Source organism: Staurois parvus, unplaced genomic scaffold, assembly GCF_062004578.1.
Source record: "Staurois parvus isolate SC_StPar_1 unplaced genomic scaffold, SC_StPar_1.0 ptg001432l, whole genome shotgun sequence".
Classification (NCBI taxonomy): domain Eukaryota; kingdom Metazoa; phylum Chordata; class Amphibia; order Anura; family Ranidae; genus Staurois; species Staurois parvus.
Window position 1 is genome coordinate 8,370,708 of NW_028319228.1, and position 23,382 is coordinate 8,394,089.

Below are 23,382 nucleotides of genomic sequence, written 5' to 3' on the forward strand. Positions count from 1 at the left end.
TGGTAGCTTTCAAAGGCTTTTAAAACGTTGCTTATTGATATTAAAAACGTATGCAGGTTGCCGTCATTGCATGGGGCATGTGCAGTTTTAAAGCATGTCATGTTTGATATCTATTTACTCAGCATACCATTATCTTTTATATTTTACCAAATTGGCCTATATATTGTGTTTTCGTGCATTAAAAGTAAAACAAAATTTTTTTTTTTTTTTTAAATTTCATTTGAAAAATCGCTGCACGAGTACTATGACATAAAAAATTGCAGCACCCACCATATTATTTACTAGGGTGTTTGCTTTAAAAAAAATATAGAATGTTTGGGGGTTTAAATTAATTTCTTAGCAAAAAATACACATTTTTTTCATGTGAACAAAGTGACAGAAAAGGCTTGATCTTCAGGTGGTTAGAAGAGTGAGTGATGTGTGGCATAAACTTCTAATGCTGGGCATAAAATGCCCCCACCCCCCAAAACTACACCTTTTTGCAAAGTAGACACCCTGAATTGTTTGCTGAGAGGCATGTTGAATCAATGGAAGAATTAATTTTTTTACCACAAGTTTTTCGAAAATGACAAAATAAATTATTTTTTTTTTACACAACATTGTCACTTAAATGATTTATTGCTCACACATGCCATGGGTATATGTGGAATTAATGGAATAATCAATAAAATAAATCAATTTATTTACCTTTCCCTAAATAGGGAGCCAAGAAATGGGTTACTATGGTCATCACTGGCTCACCTTATTAATTATGGTGGGGTCCTCAAAAACAGACACAGCAATAAACACTAGGGGGTCCAGGAGATCCAGTCAAAGATAGAAGTATAAAAGAGAACCAACAGCGGTGTAAATAAAACCAACAGCTTTATTGAGTTTCACAAAATGGTAATAGACCTATTAGGCCAAAAATATCCTCTATTCACATTAAAATAAATATGATAATGTTATCACTTTAAAATGACCCAGGCCACACACAATGAGTTTAGACATAGTACAACTATCCTCCGTCTTATATGAGCAATACTCATGAGTCAATTATATCCAGAGTCTCATACAGTGGGAACACCCCTATTCAGCCACTAGGGCAAATAGCAAGGCTCTGAAAAAATAACTCCCCAACCAGGGCAAGGCCCACATAATATAAGCAACACATGAATAGCCAATAATTGACAGGGGGCTCAAAGGAGGGCCCAATATAAATAATAGAGCCATACACGACCAGTCACATCCACTATGGGGATATATGTCCCTATTTATTACAAAGAGGTCTATTACCATTTTGTGAAACTCAATAAAGATGTTGGTTTTATTTACACCGCTGTTGGTTCTTTTAAACTTCTATCTTTGAGGGGATCTCCTGGACCCCTCTAGTGCTTATAGATGTGGAATTACTCCCCAAAATACAGTCTGCTACCTCTTCCGAGTATGGGGGGTACCACATGTGAGACATTTTGGCAGTCTAGCGAAGTACAGGACCCCAAAATCCAATAAGCACCTTCAGACTTTTAAAGGGCTTTATTTCCTCATTACACTTCCCAACTACCTATCCGTTTCGGAGGCCCTGAAATGCCTGGATAGTGCCAAACCCCCCCCAAATGACCCTTTTTTGTAAAGTAGACACCCCAAGGAATTTGATGATAAGCATGGTGAGTATTTTGCAGATCTCGTTTGCCACAAGTTTTTGAAAAATGAAGAAGAAAAAAGAAAACCATTTTTTCTTTTCTTTTTTTATATTTCAAAACCTTGTGAGAAAAAATTAGATCTGAAAAATACTCGCCATGCCTCCTTTTAAATTCCATTTGGGGGGTTTGGTGCTATCCTGGAATTTCAGGGCATCCAAAACTGATCGGCAATGAAGAAGTTATGCACCTTCGGGCTTTCAAAGTGGTCATTGGATTTCAGGCTTCTGTATGTAGCTAGGTTCCCAAAAAGTCATACATGTGGTATCCCCATACTCGGTAGAAGTAGCAGAATGTATTTTCGGGTGTAATTTCACATATATCCATGGCTTGTGCGAAAAATATATATACCTTAAATGACAACTTTGTGTGTTAAAAAAAAAAAAAAAGTATTTTCCAGAAACTTGTAAAAAAAAAAAAATCTTCCATGGACTCAGTATGCCTCTCAGCAGATAGCTTAGGGCAGGGGTCCTCAAACTTTTTAAACAGGGGGCCAGTTCACTGTCCCTCAGACCGTTGTAGGGCCGGACTATAGTTTTAAAAAAAAAAACTATGGTCATCTCCTGTACTGTGTCCGCATTTGTTCAGAGACTGCGGACATACAACGGCAGTGGGAATACTGGGCCGGCCGCTCTATAAGACGCACAGACATTTCCCCCCAAGTGTGTCTTATGTAGCGAAATAGTGTCCCATCATTGGTGTCAGTGGGAAGAATAGTGTCCCATCATTGGTGTCGGTGGGAGGAATAGTGCTCCACCATTGGTGTCAGTGGGAGGAATAGTGCCACATCATTGGTGTCAGTGGGAGGAATAGTGCCCCATCACTGGTTTCAGTGGGAGGAATAGTGCCCCATCACTGGTGTCAGTGGGAGGAATAGTGCCCCATCACTGGTGTCAGTGGGAGGAATAGTGCCCCATCACTGGTGTCAGTGGGAGGAATAGTGCCCCATCATTGGTGTCAGTGGGAGGAATAGTGTCCCATCATTGGTGTCAGTGGGAGGAATAGTGCCCCATCATTGGTGTCAGTGGGAGGAATCGTGCTCCATCATTGGTGTCAGTGGGAGGAATCGTGCTCCATCATTGGTGTCATTGGGAGGAATCGTGCCCCATCATTGGTGTCAGTGGGAGGAATCGTGTCCCATCATTGGTGTCAGTGGGAGGAATAGTGTCCCATCATTGGTGTCAGTGGGAGGAATAGTGTCCCATCATTGGTGTCAGTGGGAGGAATAGTGTCCCATCATTGGTGTCAGTGGGAGGAATAGTGTCCCATCATTGGTGTCAGTGGGAGGAATAGTACGTCATTGGTATCAGTGGGAGGAACAGTGCCTCGTCATTGGTATCAGTGGGAGGAACAGTGCCTCGTCATTGGTGCCAGTGGGAGGAATAGTGCCTCGTCGTTGGTGTCAGTGGGAGGAATAGTGCCCCATCGTTGGTGTCAGTGGGGGGAGGAATAGTGCCCCATCATTGGTGTCGGTGGGAAGAATCATGCCCCATCATTGGTGTCATTGGGAGGAATAGTGCCCCATCATTGGTGTCAGTGTGAGGAATAGTGCCCCATCATTGGTATCAGCGAGAGGAATAGTGTCCAGTCATTGGTATCAGTGGGAGGAATAGTGCCTGATGATCGGTGCCGATCCCTGCTCTGACAACTGCCAGTTCTCGGCAGTATTTTCCTCGCGCTCTGACAGCGTGAGGAAAGTGCAGCCGAGAACCGGCAATTGCATTTCCTGGTGATCAGCGTGTCATTGGACACGGCTGATCACGTGGTAAAAGGCCGCTGTGATTGGCCTTTTACCACATCACGTGATCAGCTGTGTCTGTAGGACACAGTGATCATGGAGATCGCGGGGGGCGTGCAGGAGAGCGCGTTCTGGGAGGATGTCATATGACGCCCTCCCAGAACTTGCTGGCCGCAGTGTAGCCGTCATTCAGCTTTCTGCGGTTGGCAAGTAGTTAAACCTTTGATCAACCCTCATGTTAAGTCCTTTCTGCCCAGTGCCATTCGTATAGTGTCAGTGGTTTTCTTTTTTTTTTTTTTTTGTGTCACTGGGGATGTCAGTGACACCAAGTCAGGTCCCCCCCAGTGTCAGAATGTCTGCTGCAGTCCCGTTATAAGTCGCTGATCGCCACCATTACTAGTAAAAATGTAAGAGAAACCTCCCAGTATACCGTATTTTTCGCTCCATAAGACGCACCTGACCATTAGATGTGCCTAGGTTTTAGAGGAGAAAAACAAGAAAAAAAATATTCTGAACTAATGGACTGCGGACATAGTACAGGAGATGACCAAAGACTGCGGACATAGTACAGGAGATGACCAGAGACTGCGGACACAGTACAGGAGATGACCAGAGACTGTGGACACAGTACAGGGGATGACCAGAGACTGCGGACACAGTACAGGGGATGACCAGAGACTGCGGACACAGTACAGGGGATGACCAGAGACTGCGGACACAGTACAGGGGATGACCAGAGACTGCGGACACGGTACAGGAGATGATCCAGAGACTGCGGACACGGTACAGGAGATGATCCAGAGACTGCGGACACGGTACAGGAGATGATCCAGAGACTGCGGACACGGTACAGGAGATGATCCAGAGACTGCGGACACGGTACAGGAGACGATCCAGAGACTGCGGACACGGTACAGGAGACAATCCAGAGACTGCGGACACGGTACAGGAGACGATCCAGAGACTGCGGACACGGTACAGGAGACGATCCAGAGACTGCGGACACGGTCCAGGAGACGACCAAGAGACTGCGGTCACGGTCCAGGAGACGCCCAAGAGACTGCGGACACGGTCCAGGAGACGCCCAAGAGACTGCGGACACGGTCCAGGAGACGCCCAAGAGACTGCGGACACGGTCCAGGAGACGCCCAAGAGACTGCGGACACGGTCCAGGAGACGCCCAAGAGACTGCGGACACGGTCCAGGAGACGCCCAAGAGACTGCGGACACGGTCCAGGAGACGCCCAAGAGACTGCGGACACGGTCCAGGAGACGCCCAAGAGACTGCGGACACGGTCCAGGAGACGCCCAAGAGACTGCGGACACGGTCCAGGAGACGCCCAAGAGACTGCGGACACGGTCCAGGAGATGCCCAAGAGACTGCAGACCTTTGGGAAGGGAGGGTGAGCGGGCACCTGAATTTGACAGGTACCCGCTCCCACTTCCGTGGAGTTGTCCTCCCTTTAGTGTGGGCACAGCCGGGTGCCCACTGAGCATGTGAGAGAAGCGCTGCGCTTTTGTGAATGGCCTGGCGTCTTCTGGGACACATGACTGGCCCAGCGTCTTCTGGGACCTGTCACAAAGCGCAGCGCTTCTCGCGCATGCGCAGTGGGCACCCGGCTGTCAGACGGGTGCCCAAACTAAAGATGCCGGCGCGGGAAGACTGTACAGCGCTGGACCGAGGAACAGGTAAGGTCCTGCTGTAGAGAAGAGCTGAGTGGCTGCATGCTCCATATTCGCTCCATAAGATGCATTGACATTTTCCCCCCATTTTTGGGGGGATAAAAGTGAGTCTTATAGAGCGAAAAATACGGTATATACCGCCATTTTGTAAACTCTATAACTTTTGCATAAACCAATTAATCTACATGTATTGGGATTTTTTTTTTTTAGCAGACGTAGCAGAATACATTTTGGTGTAAATTTATGAAGAAATTTAGATTTATTTTTTTTTGTTTTTTTTTTTTACTAGACATGTATAGTAGCAAATAGTCAAAAATAGTTTTTTTTCCCTCAAAATTATTGGTCTTTTTTTTTTGTTTTATATCACAAAAAATAAACGCACAGGTGATCAAATACCACCGAAAGAAAGCTAAATTCGTGGGGAAAAAGGCCATAAATTTCATTTGGGTGATCACGTAATTGTCAGTTAAAATAACGCAGCGCCAGAACGCAAAAAATGGCCTGGTCAGGAATGGGGGTAAATTCTCAGGAGGGCAAGTGGTTAAAGGAGTAGCTTACCTTTTGGAACATGTTACACGTTCCACCCCTTTTGAGGGTGGAACATGTAACATGTTTCTGGTCCTGAAACTCTCCCCCTAATCCCCTCCTCCCACACCTGTGACAGCAGGTTGGGGATCTTTTCCCCGCACCCGCTGTCACAATTTGAAAAGAGCTCAGCTGTGCGGGTCTCAGCCCACACAACCCCATCATTCATTCGCATAGTTCTGTGAATGAATGTTTACAAGTATTGGCAGCCTTTGAATCTGACCGCTTGTAGATCTCAATGAACTCTTGAGTGCACTTGTAGCCCATTGAGCTTCCTGTCATTCAGTAACTGCCTGCTTGTATTAGAGGTAGACGGCTACACTGACAGTCTGTAACAGCATGACATTGCACCCATGATCTGCTGATCAGCATGCCTCTTACTAAATACCTTGGGAGTATCTACATTTCAAAAAGTGGTCATTTGTAATGTTCTGGCATTTTAGGACCGCAATAAATTAGGCAGGCAGTACATCAGGATTGATCAATTTTCAAAATATACCATAGATAGCAAAATTTAGTTTTTCGCGATGTTTTTAAACACCTGTAAAAGCTCTGTGTCTTTAAAATATATAACATTAATTTGGGTATTGCACTAAAAACTAGAGAATGGCCAGATAATGAAGGGATATTACAGGCTAGTATTCAAGTGTTTTAAAGGCTGCATTTTTGTACATGCTTACATGTTCTTTACAAGAGGGGTTTTTTGAATGCTAGAGTTGGGTCATGCCTTCCATGGCCTACCCAGTCACTAGCTCTGTTTTTCAACCTTCATAGCAAATTTTGGAACATGAAATACATGTCAACCTCTTTCTTCCGTCAGAGTTAGAGGCTTTCCATCCTAAAGCATATTTTCACTTTTGCAGTCAAATTTGAGAAAAACCCACTATGTTTGTGTTGCCATTCACGCAGCATAATAATAATAACAAAGTGCAGCGCTGAGAAATTTGTATAAATAGTAAAAAGTCCGTAGTTATCAACTACATATAAAAATATAGTCCCAAGAACAAGCTGATGAAGACCAGGAAGCAATGGAAAGAGTGCGCACTCACCGGACGCGCATGGAAAATGCGCATGAATGAATAACTCCTGGAATCCTAGAGTAGATGGAGAGGGTGAATTCCAATATATAGGATCAGTCAGCCTGGGAAGATATATCAGAGATCCGGAGGTCCCCTTAAGGTTGGTGTGATTTTCAGCCAGACTCCAACAGCTCCGTCCCTCTGGTGGTGATAGGTGAGTACTACAGGGACCCTGCAAATGGATTTAGCTCCCAATGGGAACCAAGAAACAGGTGCCCATAGTGTAGTATTTTATAGTAAGTTTATTAAATGTAACTCAAAATGACAGGCAGGGTAGTAAGGCTGTGTACAGTACATATAGGAAAGCAGAGTACGCAGCAATGGTACTAACCCTGAGTTAAAATGGCCGCGGGGCTGTCTCGTGGCTCCGGGCAGAAGATGACGTCATGCTCTGTCGGTTCCTCAAGGAGGAACCGACAGAGCATGACGTCATCTTCTGCCCGGAGCCACGAGACAGCCCCGCGGCCATTTTAACTCAGGGTTAGTACCATTGCTGCGTACTCTGCTTTCCTATATGTACTGTACACAGCCTTACTACCCTGCCTGTCATTTTGAGTTACATTTAATAAACTTACTATAAAATACTACACTATGGGCACCTGTTTCTTGGTTCCCATTGGGAGCTAAATCCATTTGCAGGGTCCCTGTAGTACTCACCTATCACCACCAGAGGGACGGAGCTGTTGGAGTCTGGCTGAAAATCACACCAACCTTAAGGGGACCTCCGGATCTCTGATATATCTTCCCAGGCTGACTGATCCTATATATTGGAATTCACCCTCTCCATCTACTCTAGGATTCCAGGAGTTATTCATTCATGCGCATTTTCCATGCGCGTCCGGTGAGTGCGCACTCTTTCCATTGCTTCCTGGTCTTCATCAGCTTGTTCTTGGGACTATATTTTTATATGTAGTTGATAACTACGGACTTTTTACTATTTATACAAATTTCTCAGCGCTGCACTTTGTTATTATTATTCTGCTGTTTACGGGTACACTGTGATTACCTCTAGTGCTAGCTGCTTGGTTAGGAGCGCTCACTTTATACCATCCTTATCCATTCACGCAGCATACCTAAATCATTTTTTAAAACAATCTCTACCATTTAGATGTTCCGCAGGACAACGCATTGATGACTGCAATGCTTTTTGAACAATGTAAGTGTGAGTCTGTCCCAAACCTATCCTCATTATCATACAGTATAAGAATCTGTCCCTAAACCTTTAACCCTTTGTTAGGACAAACAGATTTCAAATCTACCTACAATTGATAATGATACTTCCTGCACAGTACAGTCAGGTACAATTATTGCAAACACAGCTGCCCAACCCCCTCACAAACATTTTTCCTTGCTGCAGGATCCAGAATAGAGTATCCAAAATGCAGCACTTTCATGGGGGCATGTGACAAATTTGCTGCAATAGTGGAAACATTGTAAAGTAGGCAAAATCCAACCAGGCTATACTTTAAAATAAGGGACTACTGTATAGCTGTATAAGATTACTTCTTATGGGAAGCTCATTTAGCTGTACAGAACATGACACCAAAAAAAGCAGGTTGGGGAAAAACAATTTATAAATATTTATTTTATTTACTAACTAAATTATCCATTTCAGTGGGGTCAGAGCTTGATAGGTAAGCCGTCTAACCTACGTTGCAGGCTGTGAAACAATGTGATAAGAATAATATAGAATGTTGCAGAAGTGTTTTTCATGCCTTTGGAAATGGATTTGCCACCTAGAACCAGGTAAATTCTCTACAGCATGTGTAATGAAATCTATAATACATGTTCTCCAGGTAGCTCCACTGCTACCCTTAGGGCCGGTTCACACTATAGGAATAGTTCAGATGCGTTTCTGCACGTGCTCTTTTTTTTCTTTTTTTGTGCTTCGGTTCATTTTTTCCCTCTTTTTCTTCATTGTAAATAGGGACATGTGCCTTCCAGTGCATTTTTGGTGCAATTCAGTGTGTTTTTTGTAGTGTAGTTCTGTGCAGAAAAAATGCAGCCTGTTCTACTTTTTTTTTGTTTTTTTTTGTTTTTTCTTCTCTGCAGCTGAAACGCACTGGAACTGCAAGCACTGATGTGACCTATAACATTGACAACCATATAACCTACCTTGTGTGCATTTTGGAAGCAGACATAAAGCACACTGAAATGAATGTAGTGTGAACTGGCCCTTAGAGCGGCTCACTCACCATATGGACCTAAAATTACAAAGGCCAGATGCTCATTTTCACCATTATCACCAAATTCAATTTAGGAAAGAAATATCCAGATGGGAATATCCTATTTCACAAAGGACCTCTTTGCATCATTCCAACGCCATCTCTACCATCTCTATAAATTCTGTGTTTAGAGTGATATAAACAATCCGATCCAAGAGTGTCTTACTGCTACATTGAAAAAGAAAAGAACGTAGGAATGCAGTAGCCTTGATAAAACCAAAGCTGCATGCACCAAAAAGTAAATACTTGGTAATGATATTATGATATTATAACACAGTATGAGAATGTTATAATTACACACATTGTAGTCTGTTTCTTTTTTAAATTCTAATATGGTGTCCTGAGAACACATAGTTGTGCTTATATTACACAAGTGCATCTAGCATTCTGATAAAAATGGACACAAGGGGGCACCAATCTAAGTGTAGAGGGTTAAATCCTTTATTAAAAAGCATGTAACTACACAAGGAACGAGTGTTAAAAGTCATGTTAAAACAATCCTTGGCATAACCAGTGGGGGGCCAGCAGTGTCAGTTTGGGTCCTGGTCCTTCTGGATCGATGGGGATGGAGCAGTCAGCTGTCAGTGGTCAGGGTCTCTGGAAACCGTAGAACACTAGTAAGTATGGACCCGGCGGGCATCCAATGGGGAGGCGAGGAGCAGTCAGGTGACGTGTTTTCGGAGCAACTGCTTCCTCAGACCTGATTGGATGTGGGAGAAGTCACTCTCTTAAAGGAGGAGGGCCGGACTGGACGGGCTGTTAGTGGAAGATTGACAGCAGTGTACTGGAAGTCGGATTAGCAGTGTGGATCGGCGGATGAGATTGGAGCACCGCAGTACAAAAACAGATAGATGGAACAAATTGACCACTGGTTGAAATACAACAATAAAGCAAAAAATGCAATGCAACAGTTATATGTGTATAAATAACAGAAGATATGTAAGAGACCATTGTGATAGTTTCAAATACTTTAAAATGGACCGCAGAGATGTAGTGTCATATGTGGTGTTGCGTTAAACTTAAGTAGGAAAAGGGATACACATGTGAATATGATATAAATAGGGACCAGGTGACTGGACAAAATAAAAATATATATAATCCATAAAAGCTATATATATAAAAAAAGAAAATGCAAATGTCAGTATAATAGCATAAATGGGAAAATAGAATAAATATTAATAATGTAGAGTTCTACAATAAGATTGAATAAAATTTAAAATGCTGATAAATCAAAAATGGTCATAAGACAGTGTGGACCTCAATTTCTTTATCCCCCCAGGGGCTAATGTATTAAGAGTGTATATCCAAAAAGGTTTCTTTTTTACATAACTGGTGGAAACGTTCAGCTGTGGTGTATGCATCAGGTATGGAGTTGATGATACAGAATTGGAGATGCAAGTATGGGAAGACTGTCATCACATAGGCTTCCATACCTGGTATATTTCGGTACAGAGGAACATGTGACTCATGACCCCTCGCACTTAAAGCTAGTGCTTGGAAACTGGCTGCTTAAGCATCTAGTGCCATCACATGTCCTAAGTCATATGTCAGCTTCTTGTGGCTTAGAAAAGGCTTCTTCTCCCAGCAGAACACAATGATGGTGGGAAGGGTTGGTAAAGAGGAATTGCAGCTGTTGGATACCAGCATTTAAAGCGGTTGTAAACCACAGACGTGAAATATGAACAAAGCATGTCCCTCTATAATGTGTACTTGTCTCATTTGAGAGCACGAAGTGTCATTTGTGCCTTCTGCTTTGTTCCTCTATCAACATAAATCACTTCTGACACAGAGAAAAATGGTGACAGATTAGGGATCTCCAGCTGATTGACCGCTTCAGCTCTGTTCCTGAGAGCTGTGTGTAGGGGGGTGTATGTCTTCCCTCCAGTCAGCTCTCAGAGCTCTCCTCACTTAGCTCTGCAGAGTGTAACTTTAGCTCCCCGCCCCTTTTTCTGATCTCTCAGACAAGCTTTTAAAATTCAGCACTTTGAACGAATGTAGAGAAGAGAAGACTGCAGATAGACAGACAGGTACAACCTATGTAAGAGGATTGTTTCATCTCTGTATCACCTGAGGCCAGTCAGGTCACTAGGTTTATATAGGTGTTTACAACCACATTAAGGTTTACCTGTTGCTTTGCCTTTCATGAGAAATTCACAGGCTCACATTGGGGCTTGAGAAATGCTGTGAGAGCATGGAAGGTGGTGTCCTCCTTTGCTCCTTATAAATACTCTCAAAAACCAGATTTTACTGTTCTAGAAGGAAAGGGGCTTTTAAAAATGTATTAAAGCATGATCGCAACTGTGATGATCACACTAAAATAAAGTTGGTATTGTAATATAATATAAAGTCTAAAAAAAAGCAGAATTAAGTTGGTTAGGAAATTTTCTTAGTACTTTTCTGAAAGTATTTATTCCCCCATTATGAAAGTCTTATTAGAATGGTATGTCCTCAAGTAATGTTTTTCTTTTTTCCTAGCCACCATTTTCTACTGCTAATGATCCTCACTTTGCGTCAACAATCTTTAATCAAGTTGGCCTTTCTTTAGCTTCCAAATTTTACACCAGCAGTACTCCAGCTTTGCGAATGAATGTACCAGCTATGACCTCAGGTTCATCAAGACTTGGCCCACAGGCATGCACCCTACAATTATTCTACTACTCCACAATTTTTCCATGACTTTGGGCACTTTTTTTAGTTTTTAAAAAAAAAAGAAAGTTTCCTTTTTACATTTCCTGCACTAGTTATAAGAATGCAGTTTTGTTTTGTCTAACTTTTTTGTTCTTTTTTTTTTTTTTGTTTTGTTTGTTTTTTTTTTTGTTTTGTTTATATACTGAGATTTAGGTTTATATTTAACTTATTCATATTCATCACTTCTAAAAGTTGATATTTTTCCTTTTTACAGGTACGGTTCAATCTAAATACCCCTGTTGATATTAGTCCAGCTCCTGAGCCCAGGCCTGTACCTACAACATCAACGCCTATTTTGCCTCCTACCTCAAGGTACACAAATTTTAATTTATACTAAGCCAGACATTGTATAGTGAATTATTGAAATATTTTTAACAAGCAGTAAATAAACTTTTTAAATCAAGTCCTGACCAACCTCTAGCTGTATTCTATACCAGTTCACTTTTAAATCTCACAAAAGGTGCAGTAAAGTTGATTGCTGGATTAGAAATTGGAAGGCTGCCAAGTCACTGTTAGGAAGGGGAGCACAACAAGCTATCAGAAGAAAGCGTGAGGGTTTTTTAATTGTTAACTTTTAGAATGAATTACGTCACAGTATCTGCAGTTAGAGGTCAGGGTCTCAGCTCTCTAACAAACTTCACCACCTCAAATGGCTAGTATTGTGGCTGATCACATGGAAAGCGCCACAGAAACTGCAGACCCAAAGAGAAGCTAAGATGGTGCTTTCTTTGGTTGTAAAGGATAAGAGGGTTTAGTTTAACTTTAGGAAGATTTACTAATCTCGGCATACCTTAATCTGCACATGACTGTGTATGTACTCCAGATATAATGATGGTGATGCATTTTGTCTGTACTTATAAAATCAAATAGAAACAAAGTGCACTGTCTCTTTAAAAATATTCACACCACTCAAACTAGTATGTGACCCATAATATAAACAGCTCTCAGCATAATAAAGTGACTGTGCAACAACTAAAGCTATGGTGTGCAAAAAATAACAATACTATTGCAGTATATAAAAACTACCCCATATATTGTGCAAAAAGCAAATGAATCTCCAATCCCAGAGGACTCCTGTTATGGGGAAATGCGTCGAGCGGAGTTACAGTGACGCCATCGCACATGGGAATTCCGGGGTGTCCTGTGGCCGTTCCATGATTTATATACATACTGCTTGAGGAGTCTTAAAGTTTGTACGTTTTTATAACCTTTTCATAAAACGTGCATATTGGATAGGAGACTTCTCCTTTTTTGCATCTAATATACATCATTGCCGAGGAGTTTTAGCAGAGGAGAGCTAGCCCTGTGGAGTCACTCGGTGACGGAGAGGTCTGGCGATGTGAGCATTGGCTCTTTTATTCTTTGGCTTTTATAAAGCACTATTGACCTCTGTTTCACCTGAGATCATTTTGATCTGTTAAGAGGCTTTGCTTTCTGGTGAAAACATGCACAAGCACTGGAGCACTTTTTATGTATTCGAGAACCTGGCACTTGCTAATGAGTACTTGGATGGACTTTACAATATCAGAATGAACTGTATTATGATTTATGAAGTTACTGAGATAACTACCGTATTTTTTGCCGTATAAGATGCACCTGCCCATAAGACGCACCTAGGTTTTAGAGGCAGGAAACAGGAAAAAAAAAATTCTGAACTAATGGACTGCAGACACAGTACAGGAGATGACCAGAGACTGCGGACAGCACAGGGATGACCAGAGACTGCGGACAGCACAGGGATGACCAGAGACTGCGGACAGCACAGGGATGACCAGAGACTGCGGACAGCACAGGGATGACCAGAGACTGCGGACAGCACAGATGACTGCTGACCTTTGGGGAGGTGGGGAGCGGGTACCTGAATTTGACAGGTACCCGATCTTACCTGTTCCTCGATCCAGCCGCGCGCTGTCTTCCTGGCTTCTGTAATGGCGCTCGGCATGACAGCCGGGTGCCCACTGCGCATGAGCGAGAAGCACTTGCGCTTTGTGATTGGTCCGGCGGCTTCTGGGATCTGTCATGTGTCCCAGGTACCGCATTACCATTCACAAAGCGCACCGCTTCTCGCGCATGTGCACTGGGCACCCAGCTGTCATGCCCAGTGCCCACACTACAGAAGCCGGGAAGACAGCACGCCACTGGATAGAGGAACAGGTAAGGTCCCGCTGCAGAGCTGAGCGGCTGGCCCGGTATTTTGACACGGCCGCGGTGGAAAGACCGGACGCTCCATATTCGCCTTATAAGACGCACTGACATTTCCCCCCCAGTTTTGGGGAAGAAAAAGTGCGTCTTATACGGCGAAAAATACGGTAATGAATTGCACATTCATTTGTCATATTGAAGGGTATTTATAATTATGTATTTTTCACCTAATATTTTCAGTGGGTTGTATGTACTTTATTTTGGACATAACTTAATTTGCATATATTTGCCTTTTGCACAATATATGGGGTAGTTTGTATATTGCAATATTATTCTTTTGCTTAGATGTTGCACAATCACTTATGTTGAGAATTGTTTATATTATGGGTCATGTACTAGTTTGAATGGCACAAATATTTTTAAAGAGACAGAACACTTTTTTTGTTTGTCTTAAAAGCTAGTATTCAGGGTTTCCAAAGTGCAGCAGTCTGAGACCAAATACAGTCTAGCCCGAGGTTGATTTTTTAATATAAATTTCTAAAATCAAATGCCTTGTTTTGTTACTTTCCATAGTTTACAGTGACACAGTGCCTGCAGCTACAGAGGTTGGTGAGGACCTAATAATTTACTGCTATTAGGAATATGTAAACAGTTGAATGTCAATAGCCTGGCCACAGTTTCATTTTAAAGTTAAACTTCTCTCATTTTAACTGTTCAAAGTAAAAAGACCATCCATGGACTAGATATCATAGACTACCTGCTATTACCTTGGACAGAAACCTTTCTCTATGTGCCTTTATAAAACGTATTTAACTTTTGGTAGCAGAGACCTGTTACTAAAGAGATGCTACTTGTTTCTAAGCCCCAATAACTGCCATCCCTTTGTCCAGTGAAAGTACAACCATAAAGGGCAAAATGGCTAACGATATTATTATAGCATAATAGCAGGCAATGCCTGGTATCTATCCTTAACCACATGCCACCAAATTACTTACATATACGTAATTGGCTTCAAGTGGTTATACCAGGGTTATGGCTGCAGCTGTATGCTATATTTTTTTTTTTTTTTCAGCTGGCAATGCTCTTACATCTGAAAGCAATCCTAACAGCTAATTAGCCGCTGGATTGCTTTTACAGGTGGCAGGAGGATAAGCTTTCTCCCGCTGTCACTTCTTGCTATGCGATTGGGGAGCCTGGTATCCGATTTGCTGGTGCCACTAGGTTATCATAGAGCTGGCCGGGGACCAAAAGGTCCCTGGCCAGCTCTATGGTCTAGGAGACTGGAAGAAACGTCATTATGTCACTTCCGGTTAGATCAGATGTAAACACTGCCTTTTTTTTTTTTTTTTACTCATACTTTCCAGGGTAGAGGAGAGATCTGGAGCTTTACCGACCCCAGATGTCTCCATAAAGAGTATCTGTCATGCCTTATTTCAAAAAAGAAAAAAAAATGAAAGGGACATTGTAAAAATGAAAAAAATAAAAACGGTTTAAGCACCCTGTGCCTCTGTGCTCGCATGCAGAAGCGAACGCATACATAGGTCACGCATGCATATGTAAACCGTGTTCACACCACACATGAGGTATTGCCGTGAACGATCTAGCAAGAGCAATAATTCTGGTGCTAGACCTCTGTAACTCTAAACTGGTAACCTGGAAAAATGTTTAAAGCGTCATCTATGGAGATTTTATAAGGATTGTAGTTTGTTGCCATTCCACGAGCGTGCTCAATTTTAAAGTGTGACATGTTTGGTATCTGGTGCATAAGAAAGAGAATTTCAGTCCAGAAAGAAGGTCACCTTCCACCCAAATAAATTGGCCTCTTATCAGAAGGTCTGACTGCCCAAAGGGTCACCAGCATAAGCAGTGTAATATATCCAGCTGATACTGCAACCAGTCTTCAATAAACATCACTTCCAGAGCAATCAAAGATGCTTCCCCAATTTAAAATTCAGAGAGCTCTTTCCTGTTCCCTGCGCCACGGAGTATGACTGCAATGAATATTAATTGTAGTGCACCGATCTAATTGACAACATTTGCTACTCAGAGTTTTTATATATGGGAATCCTACATGGACTTTGCTATCGTCTGTGTATAATTATTATTAATTTCTAGGATGTTCATGTTATATGTACAATTAGCGCTGCAATTGTTTTATGTATGTAACTGTTGGCCTATTTAATGTTGCATTAAAATTCATGAAAGTGTATTTGTATTTTTTCCCAAAAATGTAGTTTGAAAAAAAAAACGCAGTGCAAATACCATGTAAAAATTGCAACAACCGCCATTTTCTTCTCTAGGGTCTCTACTAAAATTTTATATATATATATATATATATATATATATATATATATATATATATATATATATGAGCAAAGCTATGATTTAAAGGGAACGAATAGTTTACAAGTTTGTAAACTGCTGATTTTATATAGAGACTCTTAGTTGCACAAAAAATATTTAATACAAGGTACAGCTATACCACTGGTGTCCCAGAACATTATGGGTTTGCAAAAGCGAGTACAGCAGAAACTGTTTTGCCTTCAATATCCATTAGTCTCTCTCATTTGTGCTCTAGGGGGTTGGTTGCACTGTTTTGACTCAATGGCTTCTGCAAGCAGTGGCCACTAGCATTTTAGTGGTGCAATATAAAATTTTTATCATGCTTTGAAATTAGGTGCTCTGAACATAAGTTCTAAAATATGGCCAGATATCCCTGTTGCACTGATTTAAAAATTGACAGTAAAGGCACAGCATTATGCCTTTTTGCATTAGCTGGTGGTCAACCCATCGCTGCATGACTTTTTACCATTCCTAATTTAAATTAGATTTTAACCCACCGATTTAATGATTTTTCTAAAAGGTTACATTCAAAGCATGCCTCTGGTAATAACAGTCATTGTGCTTATGTTGGCTCTCAACCAAACATTAACCCCTCAAATTGCCGATGTCCTAGCAGATCCAATGAGAAGCTAAGATTGTTCTGTCTTCTGTTCTAAAGGATAGAAGGGTTTAGTCCTGCTTTAAGAAAGTATTTTTTCTAATTTCTGGATACCTTAATTTGCAAATGTTGGCAAAAGCAAGCCAGATACATTGGTGGTATTGCATTTTGTTCATACTTCTAAATTGAAATGCTTTGTTTTGTTCTTTTCAATTTTTTACAGTGACACTGCTGGTTTAGATATGAAGTACCTGAAAAGAAATGGAAGTGTACCTACTATATCACAAAAAAATGCAAACCCCGGTAAGCTTAACGTGTAGGCATAAAGATGGGCTTCGCAGAAAAAAACAAAAAAAAGTATATCTGTTCTTTAATTTTATTCTAATTAAATATGAAAGACATTTTTTTTTTGTCTTTTTCCAGCATCAGTTAGGCCGACCTTAACCAAGTCTGGGAGTTCACCAATACTGTCAGCTTACTTTCCAGGACAGCAATCAAGACTTCCTGCTTCTTAAACAGATATTGTACAGAATAAATCATTGACCAAATACTGCACATAACAACACTTCACTTTGGGTAGGAGTATGGTCAGTTTAAACTGCCAAATTAAGCTGTATCCAAATAAAACAGTAGAAATGTATTAATTTGTATAGTGCCTGAGAGACACATCTCTTTAAGACAAGATCCCAAAACGGACTTACCAGCTGAAGGTGAATTTATGGGAGTAATACTTGGTGCTAAAATCTTCATAATTGTAAATAATTGAAAAATATATGTACGTTCTGACTATTTAGCCTAAACGCACAAGAATTATTCACCCCTATATTTTTGTGCTTTCGAATAGATGTGTTGTGTCTTGAGTGTTGTGTGTTTTTTGTTTTTTTGTTTTTTTCTGTCTGTAATATTTGTAAAATACATTTGAACTGAATTCATGGTTATTTTAATCCAAAAGGAACTATGATTTTAATATGTTGGTCTATCTAACCAGTCATACTGGTAAAATGCATGCCATTCATTTGATCTAGCTGCTCATTATACTGGTAAAATGCATGTGTCTAACTGAATTGTACTGCTGGCAAACAAGTATTGTATGGTATAGCCCATCCAAGATAGCATAACACAAAAAGAAACAATTCTTTATAATCTGTATTATGCTATGTGCACACGCTTTGTCCGTTTCGGTCCTAATCATAATCTTGTTTAATTTGCTGCTTTTGAAAAAAAAAATCGTTTTTGTGTCAGTATTAGTAAACTGATCTTTACCTATGAGAATAAATTGTATCCTCGCAAGTGTATTCATGGTTTAAACTGATCTTCTATTTAATATGTGTTAAACATTTAGCTTTTTCTGTGGATGACCTGCAATGAATATTGCTTTTTTTTTGGGGGAGAATGTAATATATAAAACCTTTTTGATGCCTTCATTTTCTGGTGCTTTAGCCTATTTTTTTTTTTTTTTTTTAAATCTTGAGAAGTACATGTCTTATGAAGTTAGACTGTATTTTAATGTTTACGCAGTGTGTTACACATTTCAGTATAGAAATACACTTTCTGCATTTAAAGTATGTATTTAATGTCTGTAATATAATAAAGTATTTATATATTTTGATTTAGATATGGATTGTTTTCCTTGAAAACTCATGTTTCATATAATTTGGTCACCTCTTTCTAAAGAAGTGTTCTCCTTTTTTTTTTTTCTTTAATTACAATGTTGTCTTACCTTCAGTATTAATATGATAATATGGAGGGATTATTATGTAAACAATGGCAAAAAAAACAACTTGATTAGTGTAGGAGTCCGTGTTTAGGGGTGGCCTTGTTTTTATAAACACATGGTAGGGTTGATTTGCTAAAACTGGAGAGTGAAAAATCTGGTGAAGCTGTGCATGGTAGCCAATCAGCTTCTAACTTCAGCTTGTTCAATTAAGCTTTGACAATAAAACTAGAAGCTGATTGGTTTCTATGCAGAGCTGCACAAGATTTTGCATTCTCCAGTTTTAGTAAATTAACTCCACTGTGTAGTATTAGAATATAGCCTGAAGGAAAGAGGATGACTTCTCAAAATCAGCATTGTCTGTGTGATCTGCATTAAATACATTTTTGGCTTTTGCCTTTTTTTTTGTGTTTGAGCCTCACTGCCTTATTCTTTGACCACATCCCTCCCGCCATATAAGGAAATGACGGGCACAAGGTGGTTCTCTCGTTCTGAAAGGACGTCCTATGACGTCCTCCCACCTTAACTGCGCGTGCGCGCCCCCGGGGGCTCGCCACGGTGATCGGTGGTGCGCTGTGTCCCTGGGACACAGTGGATCACCGATCAGTGGAAAGAGCTGATGACTTCGGCTCTGTCATGTGATCAGCTGTATCCAATCACAGCTGATCGCATTTAAATAAGGAAGTTCCGGTTATCAGCATTTCTCTCCTCACGAGCTGTCAGCGTGACAGCTCGTGAGGTGAGGAGAGCCTGTAATCGACATTCCTTATAGGGGTCATCTACACTGATCATCAAGGCACTGATGATCAGTGTAACCCCATCAATGCCACCTGTCAGTGCACATCAGTGCCTATCAATGCCACATATCAGTGCCCATCTGAACTGCCTTTGAGTGCTGCCAATCAGTGCCACCTGTCAGTGCTGCTTATCAGTGTCATATATGAGTACTGCCTTTCAATGCCCACCAGTGATGCCTGTCAATGCCCACCAGTGCCACCTATCAGTGCCCATCAGTGCAGCCTATCAGTGCCCATCACTGCAGCCTCATTAGCGCACATCCATGAAAGAAAAAAATTACTCATTTACAAATATTTATAACAAACTAAGAAAAAAGTGTTTTTTTCTCAATTTTCAGTTTTTGGTTTATCAAAAATAAAAAACCCAGTGATGATTAAATACCACCAAAAGAAAGCTCTATCTGTCTCAAAAAATGATAAAGATTTCATATGGGTACAGTGTTGCATGACCGTGCAATTGTCATTCAAAGTGCGACAGCGCTGAAAGATGAAAATTGGCCTGGGCAGGAAGGTGGTGAAAGTGCCTGGTAGGCAAGTGGTTAGATTACAACCCTATTGCAAACATTCATTTATATGTCTTGGTGTATTGAAAGTTTGGGTTAATATGTCTTGTCAATTTCATACAATTTGGCTGATTAGGAATCTGTATCCTTTTACCAGCATTTCTATATTCAGCTGTCCAGATGTCTAGGTATCTCTTCCACAGGCATTGCTACAGTTCTACTGTTACCAAGCCCTCTACGTTTGCATTACTAGCTAACCCAACTGTATGGCCTACTAGGGTGAAAGACTGTGAACACATGAGAACCTGATTACAACCTCTACACCTCTGCCAAAACTTCTACGAGAAGCAATGCTACAGTAAGTTAGCACCTCACAGCAGCTGAAACAGCCTTAGAGGAGGGATGATTCTCTTATTCTCTTTATATGAAGAAAGAACCTTTTTTTTTTATTATGAAATGGTTAAAAACTCCTGTCAAATGTTTTCTTTTTTTTTTTTTTTTGCTGTATATTGTACTAGAGATTTTTCTTAAGTTTATGGTTATACAAAAGCTGCTGATCGAGATCAATTGTACCTTCAGTGAATTTTGAATGATCTCAGAAGCGTCCCAATCTGATGTCGAAAGCATGCTTAATTTGCCTGTTGACACAAACCCAAACAATTGTCACCTGATCAAGTGTCCTCATTGGAAGATAACCCCTCCTTTTCATGTTCCAGGGACAACTGAACATTTTGGATTTTACCTGCCTTTCAGTGCTACTGATAATGGTCTCCATGGGAAAAAGAAGGTGAAATTATCCTGTGCTTGATCCATCATCTACTCAATTCAAAACTGAAAAGAGATTTGCTTTACTTTTTGTTTTTATTAAATTTTGAGAAAGAAGTTACAAACGTGAGTGCTGTCAAAACACCATATATAATCAATTAAAATTATCAAACTCAGGGAATCCCACTGACAGCAAATGAGTCTTGATATTCTGAATATAAAAAGGAATGCCGAAGATATGAAATGAATTCTGAAAACTAATTGGTCCTATATTGAGTCAATGGACCAGTTTGTTTTCGGAATTTTTGTATTTTTACCATTGTTTATTCAGAATAGGCTTAAAAAAAAAAAAAAAAAAAAAAAGCAATCCTTACCTGGCTCTTTGAGGCCCCCACAGTAGATCCAGCATCAACCAAGATGGGTGCCAGCTGCCGACCCAGTGGGAAAAAAAAAAATATTCTGCGCCCAACAAAGTCTGACAGTTCTTTGATAACTAAGGGGTAGGGCCACCCAGCATGCCCCGATTGAAGACTTCACAAGCGGTGGGGGTCACCCGTTTGAGGGTGGGGCCTGGTATGGTTCGGGGGGGGGGGGAATTGCTCGCACCACCCTCCTTTCCTGACCTGCTGGTCTGCATGCTCAGATAAGGGTCTGTCTGGATTTTGGGGGCCCCACACAGTGTTTTTTTTCTTTGTCCCTTAATTTTTCATTGACTGCAATTTTTTTTTTGCGCACATTCAACTGTCAGTGGGGAAACCACTGACAGCTGATGAGTCAGCAGTTGTTAAGGACTCGGCGGCCGGCTTCCTAGCTCTCTCCTTAACAACCAGCTGTTTTTCACACAGAATTTGAATGGGTCAATAAACTTTTGACCGAGAGTTGAATAGTTCTGAAAATTTGTAATTCGTTAAAACTTGTTTGGTTTATTCATTTTTCTATCGGAATTGGTTACTGTTGTTGTTCTGAAATTCGGATACATCCGAAACTCCAAATAACCAAAACTTGTCCGCATTTAGATTCAGACCAAAACTAATTGAACATGTCTAACAGGTGCATTTTCTACATTTGTCACAAATCATTGGACAAATAACCTTAATACAACCATCTTTACCCAGGACTCAAAAACTACATGTCTCCCATTTCTCTGCCTTATTCGGAACCCAATATACCTGCGCTAGATGAAGCAGTGGCAGAAAGATTGCTGAAGATTTCTCTTTTAGATGAATCAGAGTGACTTGCGAGCCACAGGTGTGATAATTACTAGAGGATCGCAAACATGAAACACATAACTACAACTGTGTTAGAAATATCTACAAATATATGTTGCGCTCCTAAATACTTCTCAATAAATAATTAAATTATTACCATTAAATAATTCAAATTATGATACAAATAACTACCGTATTTGCCGGCGTATAAGACGACTGGGCGTATAAGACGACCCCCAACATTTCCACTCAAAATATAGAGTTTGTTATATACTCGCCATATAAGACTACCCCCTCTTTCTTTTTGCTGGTGCCATGATAGGGTTTAGAGATGAGCGAATTATTCAAAAATTCGATTCGGCTGATTCGCCGAATTTGCGGAAGAAATTTGATTTGATGCGAATTTAACTTATTAAAAGGGTTTCTAGGCTTCAGAGAGCCTTTATATTAGTGCAGAACACTGTACCTTTAATTTAAATGCCCTTGGAGTCTGCTGGGGAAGAGAAATAATACTGTCAGTCAGTATGACATGCAGATGAGTGCCGTCGATCTTAGAATCACCACACACTTCACTCATTTGGGCAGTCACGGGGCACGAAGAAGAAGGAGAAGGAGAAGAATGAAAAGGAGGAGAAGAATGAGAAGGAGAAGAATGAAAAGGAGAAGAATGAAAAGGAGAAGAATGAAAAGAAGGAAAAGAAGAATGAAAAGGAGAATGAAAAGGAGAAGAATGAAAAGGAGAATGAAAAGAAGAAGAATTCCAGTACAGCAAAAAGTGTATCTGCAGAGAGCTCCGCTATTTCTGACAGTTCTCTGACAGTTCCTTCACATTTACAGCGGTTGAAACATTGTATCTATTTGTTTCCGAATAAAAACATCTGTATCCTAAATGGAAACAAATAGATACAATGTTTCAACCGCTGTAAATGTGAAGGAACTGTCAGAGAACTGTCAGAAATAGCGGAGCTCTCTGCAGGGACACTTTTTGCCGGCTGTAGAAGGGATGAAAATCGGCCGATCGGGAAAAATTCGATTCGCGCATCCGAAGTTTGCTAATATTCGGATTCGGTGCGAATCGAATTTTTCCTAATATTCGAAACGAATTCCACTTCACCAAGTTCGATTCGCTCATCTCTAATAGGGTTGATAGGGGTTTGACTGCTGGACATTTTCTATGCTGTATTGTACTGTACAATGGTGCAGTACTGTGGTTGGCTGTATACAAAGCCTGATTGGATTGGTCCCTGCTCCCTGTCTGCCCTCCCTGTCTCCATGTCACTACCATGTCCCTGCATCTCCCTGTAATTGGCACTAGTGCGCAAGTCCGCATGTGCGAGCTCTGAGTAGGCAAGGGGTGGGCCGGAGTGCCGCTGCTTCCCGCCGAGCAGAACGGGACGGTCACGCCGAAAAGGCTGGCACCCCTGTATCGCTGCTGATGCTCGCCGTAGCCACGCTGATGACCCGCCGCGGCTGGTATGTAGAATGAGGTGGGCGGGCATCGGGAGGACACTATGGGCACCGGGCGAGTATCGGAAGGCCACTATGGCAGCTATGTCTATCCCAACTGAAGTGCACCCGGCGTATAAGACGACCCCCCCACTTGGAGGCATGTTTTTCAGGGCAAAAAAGTCGTCT

The 23,382-nt window shown here is 41.2% G+C and overlaps 1 protein-coding gene across 1 annotated transcript in view; it reads left to right on the top strand.

The window, feature by feature from the left end:
• LOC149436044 (spindle assembly abnormal protein 6 homolog) overlaps positions 1–18,879 on the top strand; it is a 136,542-nt gene extending 117,663 nt beyond the window's left edge. Inside the window, exons 14-16 of the mRNA XM_089662093.1 lie at positions 11,892–11,989; positions 16,984–17,063; positions 17,184–18,879. Coding sequence (XP_089518219.1) covers positions 11,892–11,989; positions 16,984–17,063; positions 17,184–17,275 — 270 coding nt within the window. The 3' untranslated portion in view covers positions 17,276–18,879. The remainder of the gene's footprint in view (positions 1–11,891; positions 11,990–16,983; positions 17,064–17,183) is intronic.
• Positions 18,880–23,382: the final 4,503 nt, after the last annotated feature.